General features: G+C 40.1%; 1 protein-coding gene across 1 annotated transcript; it reads right to left on the bottom strand.

Annotated features, from left to right (window-relative positions):
* Positions 1 to 952: 952 nt before the first annotated feature.
* Positions 953 to 8,916, bottom strand: LOC139717538 (protein FAM228B-like). The gene is made up of 6 exons (XM_071629045.1): positions 8,809 to 8,916; positions 7,632 to 7,847; positions 3,902 to 3,979; positions 2,931 to 3,122; positions 2,261 to 2,429; positions 953 to 1,810 (listed from the first exon to the last, which is right to left on the bottom strand). The coding sequence occupies exons 1-6, from the start codon at positions 8,914 to 8,916 to the stop codon at positions 1,533 to 1,535; spliced, it is 1,041 nt and encodes a 346-aa protein (XP_071485146.1). The 3' UTR covers positions 953 to 1,532.
* Positions 8,917 to 15,891: the final 6,975 nt, after the last annotated feature.

The raw sequence follows: 15,891 nt of genomic DNA, 5'->3' as shown, positions 1-15,891 counted from the left end.
AAAAAAAAAAAAATCCTGTCCACTGTAAATACATGGCACTTTCAATGACAAAAAGGACACTTGGACATCATATACAGTATTTGGATGTGGAAAAGGCATATGTTCAGGTAATTCTAAATAGAGACGTGTTGATTTTGTTCTTTTGGCTACATAAAGGAATTTTTCTCTTTATCCACAATGAAACATGTAATTAGCATCACATTTTAAGACTCAAGATTGGCAATAACATATCATTTACACTCTTTGTTTACTTGTGCAGACTGAGTTAAGAATGCTGTAAAGGGCTTGAGTGTTTCAAAACAGGTCTCACAAACATGCGGTAATAGATGAAGGATGTGTAATTACAGTCATGACAATGAATGACCCTCATCCATATCAATCAATTAACGTTTTATCAACACATGCTAGGGGATACAGTGGTACATTTCTAATTTTATAACTGATCTTTCAGCGAAAAAGCACACGGAAATAAAACCTTGAGTACCAGTACACGAAGAAATATCTAATGGCAATGATATCAGTAATACTAGAACAAGGCTCATGTTAATCTTTCGCTTGATAGTACAGCCATGTTTGCAAAATGAACCATTTAAGAGGCATTTCACACATGTGGGATTCCCATGAAAGGAAGAAGACTTATTAATGAAGCATCTTAATTTGAAACAAGGACGCTTTCAGCACAGATATTTGAAAATGACATCATTTAGCACATGTTATGAATTCCGAGAAGGTATTCTACTTAAACTTACATATATCTCAAGTTTAACTATAATTTTGTACCATTTAATCTTTATATTACATTGAATATTCATAGAAAAAGCACATGTATCTTACATACAGAACATAATATTTACACACCAAAAATAGTTACAGAGTGCATATTAAAGTTGATTGCATTTGCATAATATTTCGAGCACAAAAGTCCATCTATTTGTTCTGCTACTGATTTTTTTTTTTTTTTTTTTTTTTTGCAAAGAACGTACCTCAACATGGGACACATTTACACTGAAAAAATGAATGCATCCATGGCTTTGCATAGCCAAGTGTTCAACAAAAGTGCATATTTAACAAGGCTTCTCATAGTGCAGCATATCTGCATAGAGCAACTTTTCATCTCCACACAATTTTTATGTCACACAGAAAACATCAATTTGGCAGCTGACCATTCAGGAAAAAAGAAAGAAAAATATCTCAAACTGCAGTGTAACACATTTATCACTCAACAACATCCAGACAGAAAGAGACAAAGTAAATTCACTCCAGTGTAATGTGCTTGTGAGTGTTGTGTCTTTTCCACTGGAATGGCTTCAAGAACACGCACACAGTGTACATGAGTTCTGGCGATAAACAACTTGTGGTTTGTCTTGATTAAATTAGTCTCATCGTGTCAGCTACAGAAACTTGTGCCTTCTGAGTGGTCGTGTCAATAGAGGAATAAAATCAAGGGAAAAACGGGTCAGGATGATGGTAATGTAAAATTCATCATTTCAGAATAGAGGGATGAGGAGACAGTGCCCATGCTGTTGCTATGGTTACGTTGATACCATGGCTGCCTGTGGAGGACTGGATGGCTGTAGAGAATTCTCCAGCAGCCGATTCTCGGGGCTGTACAGCGGTTGTGAGAAGTCAAAATGGGTATCGTTGAAGGCAGGGTTCATCCTCCGCCGACTGGCTAGCCTGACCGGACTCTCGATGTCGTGGAGAGGCATGGCCAACCATGTCGCACACTCGGTACCATGGCGACCGAGAGGAACCAGTGGCAGCGGTGGCAAGCGATGGCGCTCTACAGCCTTGTCCTGCAGAACTTCACCTGCAATGGATGAAGAAACGTTTATTATTTCCTCAAATTGAACTAAAATGATAAAGTAACACAAAACAAGCATAATGTCACCATCATTGGTGGTCTGAAATTTCCGAGTATTTTGCCATATGAAAGCAGCATTAAAAAGTAAATTTCCCTCTATACATTTTTCTTGCCTTTAAAGAATTCATTCTGTTTTAACATTACCACAGATATCAGAACACATGCTGAGAGTAATTCTTTAAAATGATATAAGGATTAATTTTCCTATATTAACCAAAACAACAAAACATGAACTTTTACTCAGAACAAGTATGGCCAAGTAGTACAAAATTTACGGTTAAATAAGGGGAGGAATGCAATCTATGGCTCAGATAATACCAGAGGAAGATAATTCTAGCATTCTTTGTAAATCAGCACATGCCAAGGCAGGAGGACCAGTGGTAGTAGGACCGTTACCTGTTTGGCAAACTAGGATGGTCCTGTCCTCGTTGTTCCTCTCCCGCTCCTGGTGTAGGGTCGGGTCTTCTTGGGTGTTTCGGTGAATCTTGAGTGGAGCCGGCCTTGGAACAACCAGTTTCATGGGATCGTATTCTTCCTGGTCATAGGTGTCCAGGAACACAAAACCCTGGAATGGCAAACGAATCAAATTTTCTGAATACAAACATTCGCAGTTCCTTAAGAGCAAGAGTAAAACAAATCGAAGAACTTTCAGTGTTAAAAGCATGTGATCATATGGATCTACATGCAATTATACAACACCTGAACATACACGTAAGCTGTGTGGTCCTCTTAAAAGCTGAACTTCAATATTGTCTGACTTGACTGATGAATAGAGTACAGTCATACAAATTTACAGACCAGTGAAAGTCTTGTCAAATCTAATGCAAAAGATTACGAAGTTACAAGCTCGAAAGACTCATGTTCTGGCAGACGTTGGCTGCAGATATGCCAAACAAATGAAGCAATCATGTTATTATAATATTTGTGCAGTATCTGTGCACTTTCTTATGATGCTGGACAGTGTTTATCACAAACCTGTCACTTTCTGTAAACACTTTAGATTAAACTATACTAAAAAAAAGAAAACATGTTGTGTTGATTTGTTTTCCTTCTTCTCTCCTCTCACCTTCCTGTTGCCGTGGCGAAGGTATTCCTTGTAGATGTTCCGCTTCCTTCGGTCCACCTTAGGGTAGTTCTTCATCTCGCGGTAGATGCTGCCGTCGATCGGCTCCCAGATCCTCTCACTCCACTTCTTGTACAGCATTTCCTTTTTGCGCAGGTCCAGGAAGGATTTGTTCATGAGGTAGTGATCTACGTCCTGAGATATAAAGGTGATTGGGAAAAGAAAAACAGAATGCATCATCAGTCACGAGTCTGGATAACACCTCCTAGGATGTGGAATCATTGCTTTGGAATCCATAACAAAAAGAATTACTGTAAAGCCAGAAATGTTCGTGTGCATTTTAATTTCACAAATTTCACAAGAGCCAAGATTCGGGAAATTAAAATGCACCTGAAAGCTCTTGTCTACACTATAATGCATTGGATGCCAGCAGCAATTCGCAAAAATTTCATGTTGCGAAAAAAAGGCTGATGGCTCCAATTTGTGAAAATTTCACAGGGCAAATATTTCTTGCTTTACAGCATGTCACAGTGTCATGTTTCATTTACATACAATCTATATTCTTTCTGGCATGATAAGATTTGCTTGTTGTTGTTTTTTTTTTTCCATTATCACAAATAACCCCATGGCATACCATGGGGGGGGGGGGGGGGTGGGGCATTATCTGTTTTATAATTTTCCAGGTGTTGTGTGTACAAGCATGATATACCACTTCACTTGGGCTGCACCCTGCTCTTTGAGAGAACTGAAGCGGGATTTTGTGCATTCTTAGGCTCTTACTCTCCTAAAAATATTGCAAGTACAGAGTACAAGTACATCTGATAAATTTGAGAAAACACACTGTGTACTGTAACTTTGGACCCGTGAAACATCCAGTATAGAAAACGATGTAAGCGCACAATTGGTGTATGTTTTTATCTGGTGTGGAAGTCAGAACTTGGGACAACATGCAGCTTTGCATGTATTGTACTTACTTTGACAAATGTCTTCTCTGTATTCAGCACGTCCATGTACATCTTCTTCGTTTCCTTGGATTCAGGATCTGCCTTCTCCTGAAAAGATAGTCATGGAAGAAAAATAATAATTGCATGCAATGTTAACATTTAAAACAGCAATTGGAGACTTCTAAATTGAAAATTCAAGTTATCATGAGTAAATATGGAACTGGGATCAAAATATCAACTAGATCTTACCAGTCCCTTTTATACAAGGCAAATAATTCTTTTCTTAACAGAAATGAACCGGTTATACACTTAAAAGCTGAACATCCCCTTCAATTTTTGGTCCAACAACTTGTTTTGTTCTAATTTTTAAAGTATTGACTAGAGCCTACTTTTAATATTCCCTACAGGGACTGTAAAACTATACACTGTTTTCCCTTCCTTTTTTTTATTCCATAAGCAATAAATAAATTGCAGATGCCAGACACACTCTACCCAGTAGTTGACAATATAACCATGTACCGTGTACCATATATACAGAATCTGCACGCTAATTAGTGAGCAGTTCATTACACAATGGGTTGCTATGACAACCGCAGAGCAGCCATACATCTGACTGCACCAAGGCTGTGTTCATTAAGCCACTGAACTACTTGTAGACTCTAGTGCGTTTGCAAACAAACCTACACCATTAGTGAAGTAGACAGCAGAAGAGTAAATAGAAAAACATCATCTACCCTCCAAGGACCCTATACCTTAGTAGCCACACATGCAGATATTCATGAGGTATCTCTTCTTAGTTTGTTTAGAAATGGACCAATCAATTATACAACCTTACCAGGCAATAAACCAGAATCAGTAGCTTCATATCCCTCAAATATAAACCTATTTTACAGGAGACCTGTTATAACTCAGCAACCAAGGACACCAGCAATAAATAGTGGCCTATTCCCATGATCACCATTAGAATCCATGTTACCAGGAAATGCCAATCCTACACTAAATGTCTCTCTTATCCATGCTTCAAACTATTTGATATTTCCCTATTCTTACAAGAAATATCCTCATCCCTCCCCCCATCCCTCCCCCTTCTACAGTTGTATTTGCCAAGTTATCTTTGATTTGCCTATGTACTGTAAACTTCATACTGAGTTCATGGTCATGTTTGTGACCTGCATTTAAAGATAATTCTACACAAAATATGTACACCAACACAGATAACATGTCTCCTGCAGATAAATTTGCTCAAGCTGGATGCGTGCCCTCCTCCTTGTTTCTCACAGCAACAGAATCCTTTGACCCCTCCCCTCCCCCCCCCCCATCATCGCCGTCACAATTGTTGATCTCCCTTTAACAATGAGCTCTAATATTGATTAATGACCCAATCAAATGAATCTCGACTATTGTCTACGCTATAGATTGGTGGATTCTCTTGTACTGGCAACCTCCATCAATGTACAATCCCTATCCTCTGATTTCGGATTATCATGGGAAGATCTTTCTCCAGAGGTAAAAATATTGATTTTTCAAACCATGTAGAGAGAAGACGGTCTGTCTAGGAGTCATAACCAATGCAATGATGCTTCCTCAATGGAGATCTCATTAAAAATTCAGTGAAAAGGCCTGTAGGACTCATGTGAACCAGTGTCCAACTCAACAAACAGCCTGTTTTCTGGCCTTCACTCAGATTACAAGCGTATGTAACACTTATTTGTCAGACCTGTGTGACATTTGAATAGCATCATCAGCAGTTTTAATATCATCTCATCTTTCATTTCTTCAAGGATCTCCTGAGTATGAAGAGCGGATAAAGGAATACTAAGGAACACACTAGCAAGCCTGTGGTTTGATCTTGATATCGGAAAACACAAGAAACTAGTGTGTATAGTAATTACAAGCAAAATGTGTGGAAATTTGAAAGGTTCAAACCCAGCAAAGATCTCTATCGCACAAGTAGAAGTGTGACATATTATGCCGATGACATTTCTTACACGTATAACAGCTGTGTCTTGAAACTTTTCCTGCTTTCAGGATTCACAGAGCGAATTTATGTACACGTATTCTAAACTAAAAAACTTCAAACTTTACGTGAAACTTCTATAGAATTGCTTGTCCTTGAAAAGTACAGTGGGGCTGAGTGAGTTATAATGAAATATTTTAGGCAAGTTGAATTGCAATGAAAGAACTGTATTTTTGATGACTACATAAAATTGTGCAAACATGTGTGCCATGTCTTGAAAATACCCTTCTCTAAAATGTTACTCCTATCATCAAATCTTTTCATCTTCACAAGTACTTTTGTAGATCCTCCCACGAGAAGGCTACAGAAATTTTAAGCCCACTTCCAATCAAGTCAGAGAACAGAGGGAGAGCAATGGAGTGTTGTTCATGAAGTTAATTGTTTGTGAAGAGTCCTTTACAAGAAGGTATCTGATTCTTCCCTCCTAGAGCAAACAAAGAAGCAACAGCCATATTGTCCTATGCGACAAAGGAGAAAGATCTTTTGTAAGTTGGCTTTTCACACCGTGTAGAATCAGGGCAAGCTTGAAAATTCTTCTCACTGTGCAGTCAAATACAGTTTATCATCAAATACCAATCACTGAAGTCCTGGTGGTATTGGACAGTGCTGTTTATTGGAAGTATCCGCTTCTTTAATACTCACTCTCAAATATTTCCTATTCAAAAGTGCAATGTTGTCTGGCTCATTCTTTGGGATGAAACACTTCAAGTTTCAATATGTACAGTGTACCTCCTTTAAGAGTTCTGAAATCTGCATCAAGTCGAGTAACACAATTGACTTGCTGTCGAGGACTCAAGTTAAGAAAAGGAACTTCGATTGCAGTGAGTACAGTCCAAAAACTAAACATTGCAATTGTTACTACACCACTACTTATCACAAGAAGCCGACACATGTGTGCCAACTGAATTGTCTTTGCATGCAATGCAGTTGACAGTGCTAACAAAGGCCATCAAAACCTCAGATCAATATGGGCCACATGAGAGAAATAATGCTAAATCAATGCCCACTGCAATCCAATGACAGACATTCCCCTCCCTTTGTTTTGGATTGGATTTGTTGATTCAATGTAACCTATACATCTGGCCTTTTTCATCTTTTGTACAAAACTCCAGACTTGCAACTTTTCTCTTTACACAGTGCTTTTTTTCTCTCTCGCTCTCTTTCCTCAACCCTTCCCATCTTCTATTTTGAAAGTTTATCAATCGATCTGTCAGCCCATCTGTCTATCCATCTTAATACTACTAAAGTGAGGCAAATATGCATCTGTACATATTAATTCCTATTTTTGCACTTTAAAATCATTAAATAAAAATAGAACAATAGATTATTCTTTCATGCACCTCCTTGAAATAAAAATGAAACATACACATTGTACATACAATTTATTATATGAAGAGAGTCATATTCAATCAAATTGTTTCATGTGGGAAAAAAAAATAAAATAAAATGAAAAAAATACCGGCATGACAAACAAGATCATGCCATAGTCAGAGCTTCATGAAATATAATATTTTTTTTTTCTAAGCACATTAAAAAAAAAGAAGAAATGCATGTGGTACTCATATTCTAATTATGACCATGATTATTTGCCTAAATGATTCCTGCCTTGGATAATTCTTCTTCATAAAGAAAAAAGAAATGAATAAAAACATCAAAAGACAAAAGAATTCAAATACTGTTGTTGTCCTCTCTCAATCTCAGCTCAGCTAAAGCAAAGGAAATCTGCTACATGTATTAACTCACCTGGACATGCCGGACAGCCTTCTGGCAGAGCCAGTTTTGAATGTTGGTCGTCTGGTCCAGAGCAGACCGTGAGCTGCCTGCCGAGGCCATGCTGGCCCTACTCGGGACCGGAGTGCTCCAGGGGCGCCTGTCTACCAGCGCCTGTGGGGACGATGCTGGCTCTGTCTGCTCGGGTAGCTCCTCTAACTTTCTTCTCCAAGCATACCTCCTGGTGAACTGTTCAGTTTCAAAGAAGGAAAGCCAACATTGATATTTCATAATTTCTTTGGTGATGAGGACCTTTTAAATAGTCACTGACACTGAAACAGAGTAGTCAAGTGGAATAATGGAAATCCTCATTTTGGAAACAGAAGAATATTGGAGAAAAGAGGGCTGCTTTCTTTTTTATAAAAACCAAATGTGTACTGTACATTGTATTATGTGTAAATGATTCTAATGGTAGACAAGAACAATGAAAAAAAAAAGAGAAATAAAACTAGGAAAAGAATAGACACTAACTAGATATCAATCAACAATGGCAACATATCGTCAGATATCAGATAAACTCCTATCACGGTCATTGTCAATTGAATTGGTTTAGATAACTGGCATATCATCAAATGTGGGCATATACTTGGACAACAATCAGCTCAACTATGGAACAGTGTTAGTAGGATCTTGAAATTGAATTAAAAAAAAAAATAGGCCTAACTCACTGGTAAGTGTTCGGCCTAGATCAAGAAAACGTCTAGTCTAGACCTGGTCTACAGTGACACTGGGAGGGAAGGTATTTCAGAACATCAAACAAAACAGCTCCTCCGCAAGTATAAAAAAAAAATGGCATAACGTATAAAGAGTAGAAACAAAGGCTACAGTTACAGGAGCAAACCTCTGCTGCAGGCTTCACACTGATCAGAATTTTAGTGTCAGAATGCCATCCTCTATAACACACTGCCATTCACTCCCCATCACTTCCATCATCCAGCAGTCGCTCACTGCTAGCTGTCCACACTCAGTCCACATTAATTTAGCAAAATTATCAAAACTATATAATAGACCCTAGACCTCTATAATATACTATGACTATAGTGTAAACTACAAAATATTGAAGAACATTGATTCTACAATTTGAATATCTTCTTACCCGAATTTTCGGGCATTAATTCTGGCTACATTTTTTAACTCTGTGTGTACTTACCACCTTCTGGGTATCGTTTTCTCTCGCATCATCCAGTAATTTGTCGCGCACTTCGGGGGAATGAATCCTCACATTTTCCAGTCGATCTCTCGCTTTTACGGTCTGCATTTTTTTCTATTATCTCATAAGATTCTTTATCATTAAAGATTTCACTTCATTCTACTTCAAAACTGATCGAAACAACTTAGAATTGGTCTAAACTGTTCGTGGTATTCCACACACACGACGTCTACAACTTCTACAAGAAGGCACCCACCCACGCAGCTATCTGATGTACATTGTAGTACAATACCTCGCCGGAGTTTCTATTTACGGGGACGGGCCAAACTCGGGTAGTTGGTGATGGTCGCACCGATAGTAAATGTCGCGGCTTTTCTCCACTGTGCGGTGCGCTATTGGCACTGTGCTGTTTACCGCTCTTGTTGAATCACCGCTTGACAACAACACACACATGCTTCCGCGTAGCAATGTGTTTGTGATCCGGTCTATTGTTGCGCTACAAGTTTTTTTTTTGGAAAGTACAATTCTACAGATATTTTCAACAAAGATACCGTTTTGAATTACCACTAAATTAGTCTTTGTGAAATACGTGACTAAATATTTCTCAGCAGGTTAGGAATTGAAATTAAGCAAGGCTAACCATAGAACTAAATTTTTAAGCAGTGGAACAACGCAGCGCTTCGCCCCAACTTTTTTGCGTGCGATCTCCTTGGAAATAACCTTTGACCGAAGGGCCAATTCTGCGACTGCAACTTCCGGGTAAGAAATGCTGTCTGCTGCAATATTTCTAACAGTTACAGAGAAGCTTTTCAAAACTCGTGCTGTTGTCAGGCTGCCAGATATATCGATAAAGATTTTATCGGTAAGTTTGATGTGAAGTTACAATGTTGTTTGTCTGTAGTTATACTACGGCAAATAGTTAAATCATATTGTTCAGTTTGTCGAGTGGAAAATGATCGCGGTCGTGTTGAATGTTGGTGATCGTAGCGTCTTGTGCAATCCACAGAGATCTGTGTGTGACTGGATCGAGCTGCAGCTGTGCAGGGAGGGAGGTGCCACCTCCTCTCTCCCTGAGCTGTGCCTGAGTGTGCTGTGGATGCATGGCTGTCGTGTGATCTGTGAGCGAGCACGTTGTAGGTCCAATTTCCATGGTGTGAGCGAGAGTTGCCATGTCAGGGCCGGCTGGGCCCAGTACAGACAGTGCTGGCCCCGTGAGCTGCGGCACTCTGTAAGTGACTTCTAACAATACATAGGCTTGACCGAAAGATCGGTCTGTATCTGTCTGTCGGGGAATGTTCCGCGGAGACTGCGTCTGGCTTCATGGCAAAATAGAAAAGAGTCCTCCGGACAGACGGATCTTTCTGTCTATACATAGCACGTCATAGGCCTACCCACTACTTAACCTAACTACTGAAACTGCTCTCTGTAATGCGGAGCGAACTTTTTCTCTTTTTTTTTAAACTAAAAGCATTGGTTAGACCTTTAGGGCTTTACACTTTCTCTTGAAAAAAGAATTTTTAAAACTAAAAGTCCTAAAACCAGGACACTTTCTCTTGGAAAAAGAAGTTGTGGCTTCTTCTTGTACTGTAGCCTACACCGTTAGACGGAGTGTAGGGTTGGACCTACTACTCATCGACCGCCTAATGTTTATTTGCTTGATAAGAATATTTAACACTGAAATTCATGTAAAAAACTTGACCTACGTGATTGAGAAAATCCAGCTCTATCAAATGCCGTTGTTCCCTTTTCGATTAGAAGTTTCAGTGCAAAAATATCGTCGACGAACTAGCATGACGTTTCAGCTCCCCGTGGTAAATCTCGTTATTAGGATCGACCGCTGTTTTTGCATTGACAATGCACGCAAACCGAGTTGTATTGAACACTGTGTTGTAGAAAACGTCTACGAAGCTTTTTAGAAACTTCCATAGACATTACATTGTGCTGTCATTACGATTCGGTGAAAATATTCATTCGAAATTTTGTCCTTGATTAAAACCATAAATGAACAGTGAAATATCGCGTTTTCCCACACCATCCTCATCTACATTCAAAGCCAATCCATTTTTATGTGCTTTGCGCGCAGAGAAGTGCGTACTAAGTGTTCAGTGCGCGAATTATACACGGTCGGTTTAAAAGAAGGTGGTCGATATGTAGTAGGGCTACCATAAAGTCCTGTAAACGTTAGGCTGTAAAGTGTAGCAATGTAAACTTTGTGTGAGACTAATTATGGATGATTTCTGTGACAATTTATACCATCCCCCATAGGCAATGAGCATTTATGTAACAATATATTAATCATAATCCAAGGCTCTCATAATTACCATACATTCTAATCTCTATGGCCACGTGGTAGATATGGCTAGGTTCCAATGTGATGCCTTTTAAAATCTAATGACCCACACGCATGACCATGGCATGCATCGACCATTGCTTGATTGCTTACTTTGGTGAGATTGATTGATTTTTCAGTTGGAATACTCTTAAAATGAGTCTTTCCTCTGAGATAGAATTGCCCTTCATTTCATTTCCTTTAAAAATGTCATATTTCAAGTGCTTGCTTGATACATTCTTATTAGAAATCAAGGTTTAGAGTAGTGCATCTCAAGCCACTGAAAAATTACTCACATGCTGCATTGCAGTATTACATACAATGAGATGAAATTAGAGTTGGCAAAATGTGTTGGTAGAATAGTTTTATTATTATGGCTTCAAAATGTTTGAAGGATCTGTTGGGTGGAAAGAAGAGAAACTTTGTATCCACTTTTAATATGGGTGTGCAGCTAATTGCATTCACAGAGAAGTGTTGCCTTATTTTTCATTCTTTTTGCCTCCACATGCATACTATGCCAAATTGTTGTCACGGTTTACCCAGGAATACATGTATATGTGATAGCAATGGAGATTGCATTCTAATGTGAATATACTGTGGATCTACTGTGCAGCATGATTTACATCCAAGGGTAAAATTGCACATAGTTCAAACCTGTTGTAAAGTGTATTTGATACCACCATGGTGCTAAAATAGAGGGCAAATATACAGTGGGAAAGGACAGCAAACATTACTTCTTCTTCTTTTTCTTTTCTCTTCTTTTCTTTTCTTTTTTTTTTTTTAGCCTGCATTATATTGTCACAAATGTACACACTAGTAGTTATGTACATGTATGATGTACTGTATGCATGGTTGTTTTAATGTGTATGTACACAGGTTGACCAGATTAATGGAGAACATTCTATGTGGTATAGATATAGTACATACAGGCTGACTAGATCAGTGGAGAATTTTCTAGGTGGTATACAATGTAGCTATACAGTACATGCATGTAGCAGGAAATACATTATAGCTCACTCAATCTAGATTGATTTCACCCATTCCAGAATCTTCTGGGAAGTGCTAACATAACCTTGGCTGAGTGAGGCACTGTCCCTGTAGCCCAATGTGATTGGTAGTTATTCTTGGCAATGATGTTTTGTACATAGATAGGCAGTGAATCATCCAGGATTCCTGGAACTTGGACTGGCTAGTAGGTTGGAGAGAGTTATAGAATGTGCTAGAAGGGGTTGAATGGATAGTATATAAGCCAGAGAAATTCTGCAGTAGGCAGAGTACCCAACACCTCTGCTCTGAGAGTTACGTCACTTCTGACTCTGAAGCGACTTGTTATAGTCAGTCCTGTGTTACCTGCTGACCTGTTATGTTTGTGGAGATACTTGGCCTGGGAGACATTTTGCCTGCAGAGAATTAATGTGCCTTCATTGGACTCCATATTTTAATGTCAACGGACATTGCTACGGCAAAGCTGTGACGGGCTGGATTCCTAGCTGGACAATATAAAGTGAATCATCATTCAACGCATCGACTGGACGTGGTCGTTGGATTCTGCACATTTTGCTGGGAACATTATACTGTGGATCTATTGTGGACATATACCCTGGAATTATAACGCGGACTATTGTAACCTGTGCCTCTGGATTTACGTCGCAGGAATCATTCATCGGTGCATCGCGGATCATTCATTTGTGCATCGAACATCGTATCTGGACACTATCAGGGAACTGTAGCGACTTTGTGATAGTTTGGACGCATGTAAGTGATTCCATTACCGATTTGTAATTGTTTCTATTGATCATTGTTGTACTGATATGACGCCGATTACTAGTCTGTACCCACAATATTACTGTTAATAAACCGCCTGAACATTAGTTGATTGTTTCTTTTGTGCGATCACTCTCAGTGTGATTTTGGTCGTAACAAAATTGGGGGCTTGTCCGGGAAGTGAATTTAAGCCAAAATTTAGAATTTGGAACGTTCCGGAACTTAGAATATTGGTACAGACATAATACCAGTTGAATTGATTGTTCAATTGTATATTGTGTGTATTACAGTGTGACAATGTCAATCAGTACAATGGATGTTCAGGCATTTGTTCAGAGGACAGATTTGTCCCTCAAAGATTTGCAAAGGTTATGCAAATGTGATTTGACTGCTGTTGCACAGCATTTGAATGTAGATGTTCCACAAGGTGCAAGAAAGGCAGAGATTCTTGACTTAGTAGCTGGTCACATGGAGCTCAAAGAAGAAATTGACACTCCAGATCAAGCTCAAATTTCCGATCAAACACGGCTTGAACTTGCTAGATTGGAAATGGAGAAAGAGAAGATGAGATTAGAAATGAAGGAAAGAATAGAAATGAAGAGAATTGAAAAGGAAATGGAGCAACAACTGAAATTGCGTGAGATGGAATTGACTCATGCACAGACTGTTGGAAATCATGAAAGGGCTCCCTTTGAATTTGATTTGGCCAAGAACATTCGATTGGTGCCAAAGTTTGAGGAAAACAGAGTTGATGCATACTTTGTGTCATTTGAGAAGGTGGCTAACAGTTTGAACTGGCCACAGGAATTTTGGCCCTTGCTCCTTCAAAGTGTGTTTGTCGGCAAAGCAGCCGATGTGTACTCATCTCTCTCTGAAGAGCAATCACGTGACTATGCTACAGTCAAGAAGGCAGTGTTGAATGCTTATGAGTTGGTGCCAGAGGCGTACAGACACAAGTTCAGAAATTCGTACCGCAAACCAGGCCAGACACATGTTGAGTTTGCTCGTGAAAAAGAAATGATGTTTGATAGGTGGTACAGATCCCTGAAAGTGGATCAGGACTTTGATAACCTACGTGAGGTTGTTCTCTTGGAAGAATTCAAAAAGAGTGTTGCTTTCAGTGTGAGGTCGCATTTGGATGATCATAAAGTGACAAGTTTCCATAAAGCAGCCTTGATGGCTGATGAGTATGAGCTGACCCACAGAAATGACAACAGACCACCTTTCAGGAATTTCTCTGGAAATAAGAGCTCTTAGACAAAAATCAGTCGAGCAATCCAAAGAATGCTGGTCCTGAAAAAGGCACGAGTTCTGAAACTTCATCGGCACCAAAGTCTCAATCTGACAAAGGGTCCAGTACAAGTGCAAATGTCATCAAATGTTTTCACTGTAACAAGACAGGGCATGTAAAGTCACAGTGTTGGAAGTTGCAAAACAAAACAAAGAAGGACTTGGGATTTGTTATGTCAAAAAGTGTCCTACCCGAAAACAGTGTCCCGTTCAGTGAAACACAGGCCATTGAAAGTCAATCTCCCAAATTCAAAGATAGGATGAAGCAGGTGGATGAGAGCTATCGTAGCTTTTTGTTTGATGGTGAGGTGACCCCATGTACTTCTGGTGAGGCAGGTAAGCCAGTGGTCATCCTGCGGGATACGGGGGCCTCTCAGTCGTTGATGGTGGGTGGCGGTATGACTTTTCCACCAGATAGTGCAGTGAATGCAAAAGTCTTGATTCAGACTGTTGATGGCAGTTATATGTCAGTGCCACTGTATAGAGTGGATTTGAAGTGTGACCTAGTTTCTGGTCCTGTTACTGTTGGAGTTGTTCCTGAGTTGCCCATGGCAGGCATTGACTTTTTGTTGGGGAATGACTTGGCTGGGGACAAGGTGGTTGCGTCTCCAGTTGTTTCGGATAAACCAGTGGTGGTTGCTGAAACTGAGCAGTTGCAGGAGGAGTTTCCTGGGATTTTCCCAGATTGTGTTGTGACTAGGTCTCAGGCTCGTAGAGCTGTTCAAGATGATGCGGATTCTGTTGATGTGGAGGAGAATTCCGGTGTTTGGTTGGCAGAAACCTTTTTCAAGGATTTGAATAATGGGGTTGCTGTATTAGGCTCCGCGGCTAACAGCGATGGGCTGTTTAGCAAGTCTTCCTTGGTTGAAGCACAGCAGGCAGACTCTGAGTTGAAAGGCTTGTCTCAGACGGCGTGTTCTGAGGCTGAGGCTGAAAAGGTCCCTGAGTGCTATTATGTCAAAGATGGCATTTTGATGAGGAAGTGGAGACCTCCCCATAGGCCAGCTGATGAGGATTGGACGGTGGTCCGTCAAGTTGTTGTCCCTCCTAGTTACCGCGGTGAGATCTTGAGGATTGCTCACGAGTTACCTGTTGGCGGCCATTTAGGCGTCAGAAAGACAAAGGATCGGATCATGAGGCATTTCTATTGGCCAGGGTTGAATGTGGATGTGGCTGAGTTTTGCAAGACTTGTCACACATGTCAGGTGGCTGGTAAACCACAACATTCAGTGAAGCCGGCGCCATTGATTCCGATACCTGCGTTTGAAGAACCATTCAGTCGGGTTCTAGTCGACTGTGTTGGACCTTTGCCTAGGACTAGGTCGGGTCACAAGTACCTCTTGACAATCATGGATATGTCTACACGGTTTCCAGAGGCTATCCCATTGAGAAATATCACTGCTAAGACTGTGGTAGATGCTCTAGTGCAGTTTTTCACTAGGTATGGGTTGCCCAAGGAAGTGCAGTCTGACCAAGGGTCAAATGTCATGTCAGGCATATTTCAAGAGGTGATGTATCGCTTGGGTGTGAAGCAGCTGAAGTCGTCAGCTTATCATCCCCAATCCCAAGGTGCGTTGGAGCGCTACCACCAGACCCTAAAGACAATGATTAGGGCATTTTGTGAGGAGTATCCCGAGGATTGGGATAAGGGCATCCCTTTCCTGCTGTTTGCAACGAGGGACTCCCCAAATGAGTCGACG

The sequence above is a fragment of the Diadema antillarum genome, unplaced genomic scaffold (assembly GCF_040938485.1).
Source record: "Diadema antillarum isolate AM-2024a unplaced genomic scaffold, OU_Dant_1.0 scf00000076, whole genome shotgun sequence".
NCBI classification, from domain to species: domain Eukaryota; kingdom Metazoa; phylum Echinodermata; class Echinoidea; order Diadematoida; family Diadematidae; genus Diadema; species Diadema antillarum.
Note: the sequence above shows the minus strand (reverse complement) of the source record. Positions and strands in the feature narration are given on the sequence as shown.

Excerpts from the sequence above, each read along its gene's own strand:
- LOC139717538 (XM_071629045.1), bottom strand. The coding sequence starts at position 8,916 with ATGCAGACCGTAAAAGCGAGAGATCGACTGGAAAATGTGAGGATTCAT. Across the intron at positions 7,848-8,808 it reads AAAACGATACCCAGAAGGTG|TTCACCAGGAGGTATGCTTG; the intron begins GTAAGTACACAC and ends GAAACTGAACAG. Across the intron at positions 1,811-2,260 it reads CATCCTAGTTTGCCAAACAG|GTGAAGTTCTGCAGGACAAG; the intron begins GTAACGGTCCTA and ends CATCCATTGCAG.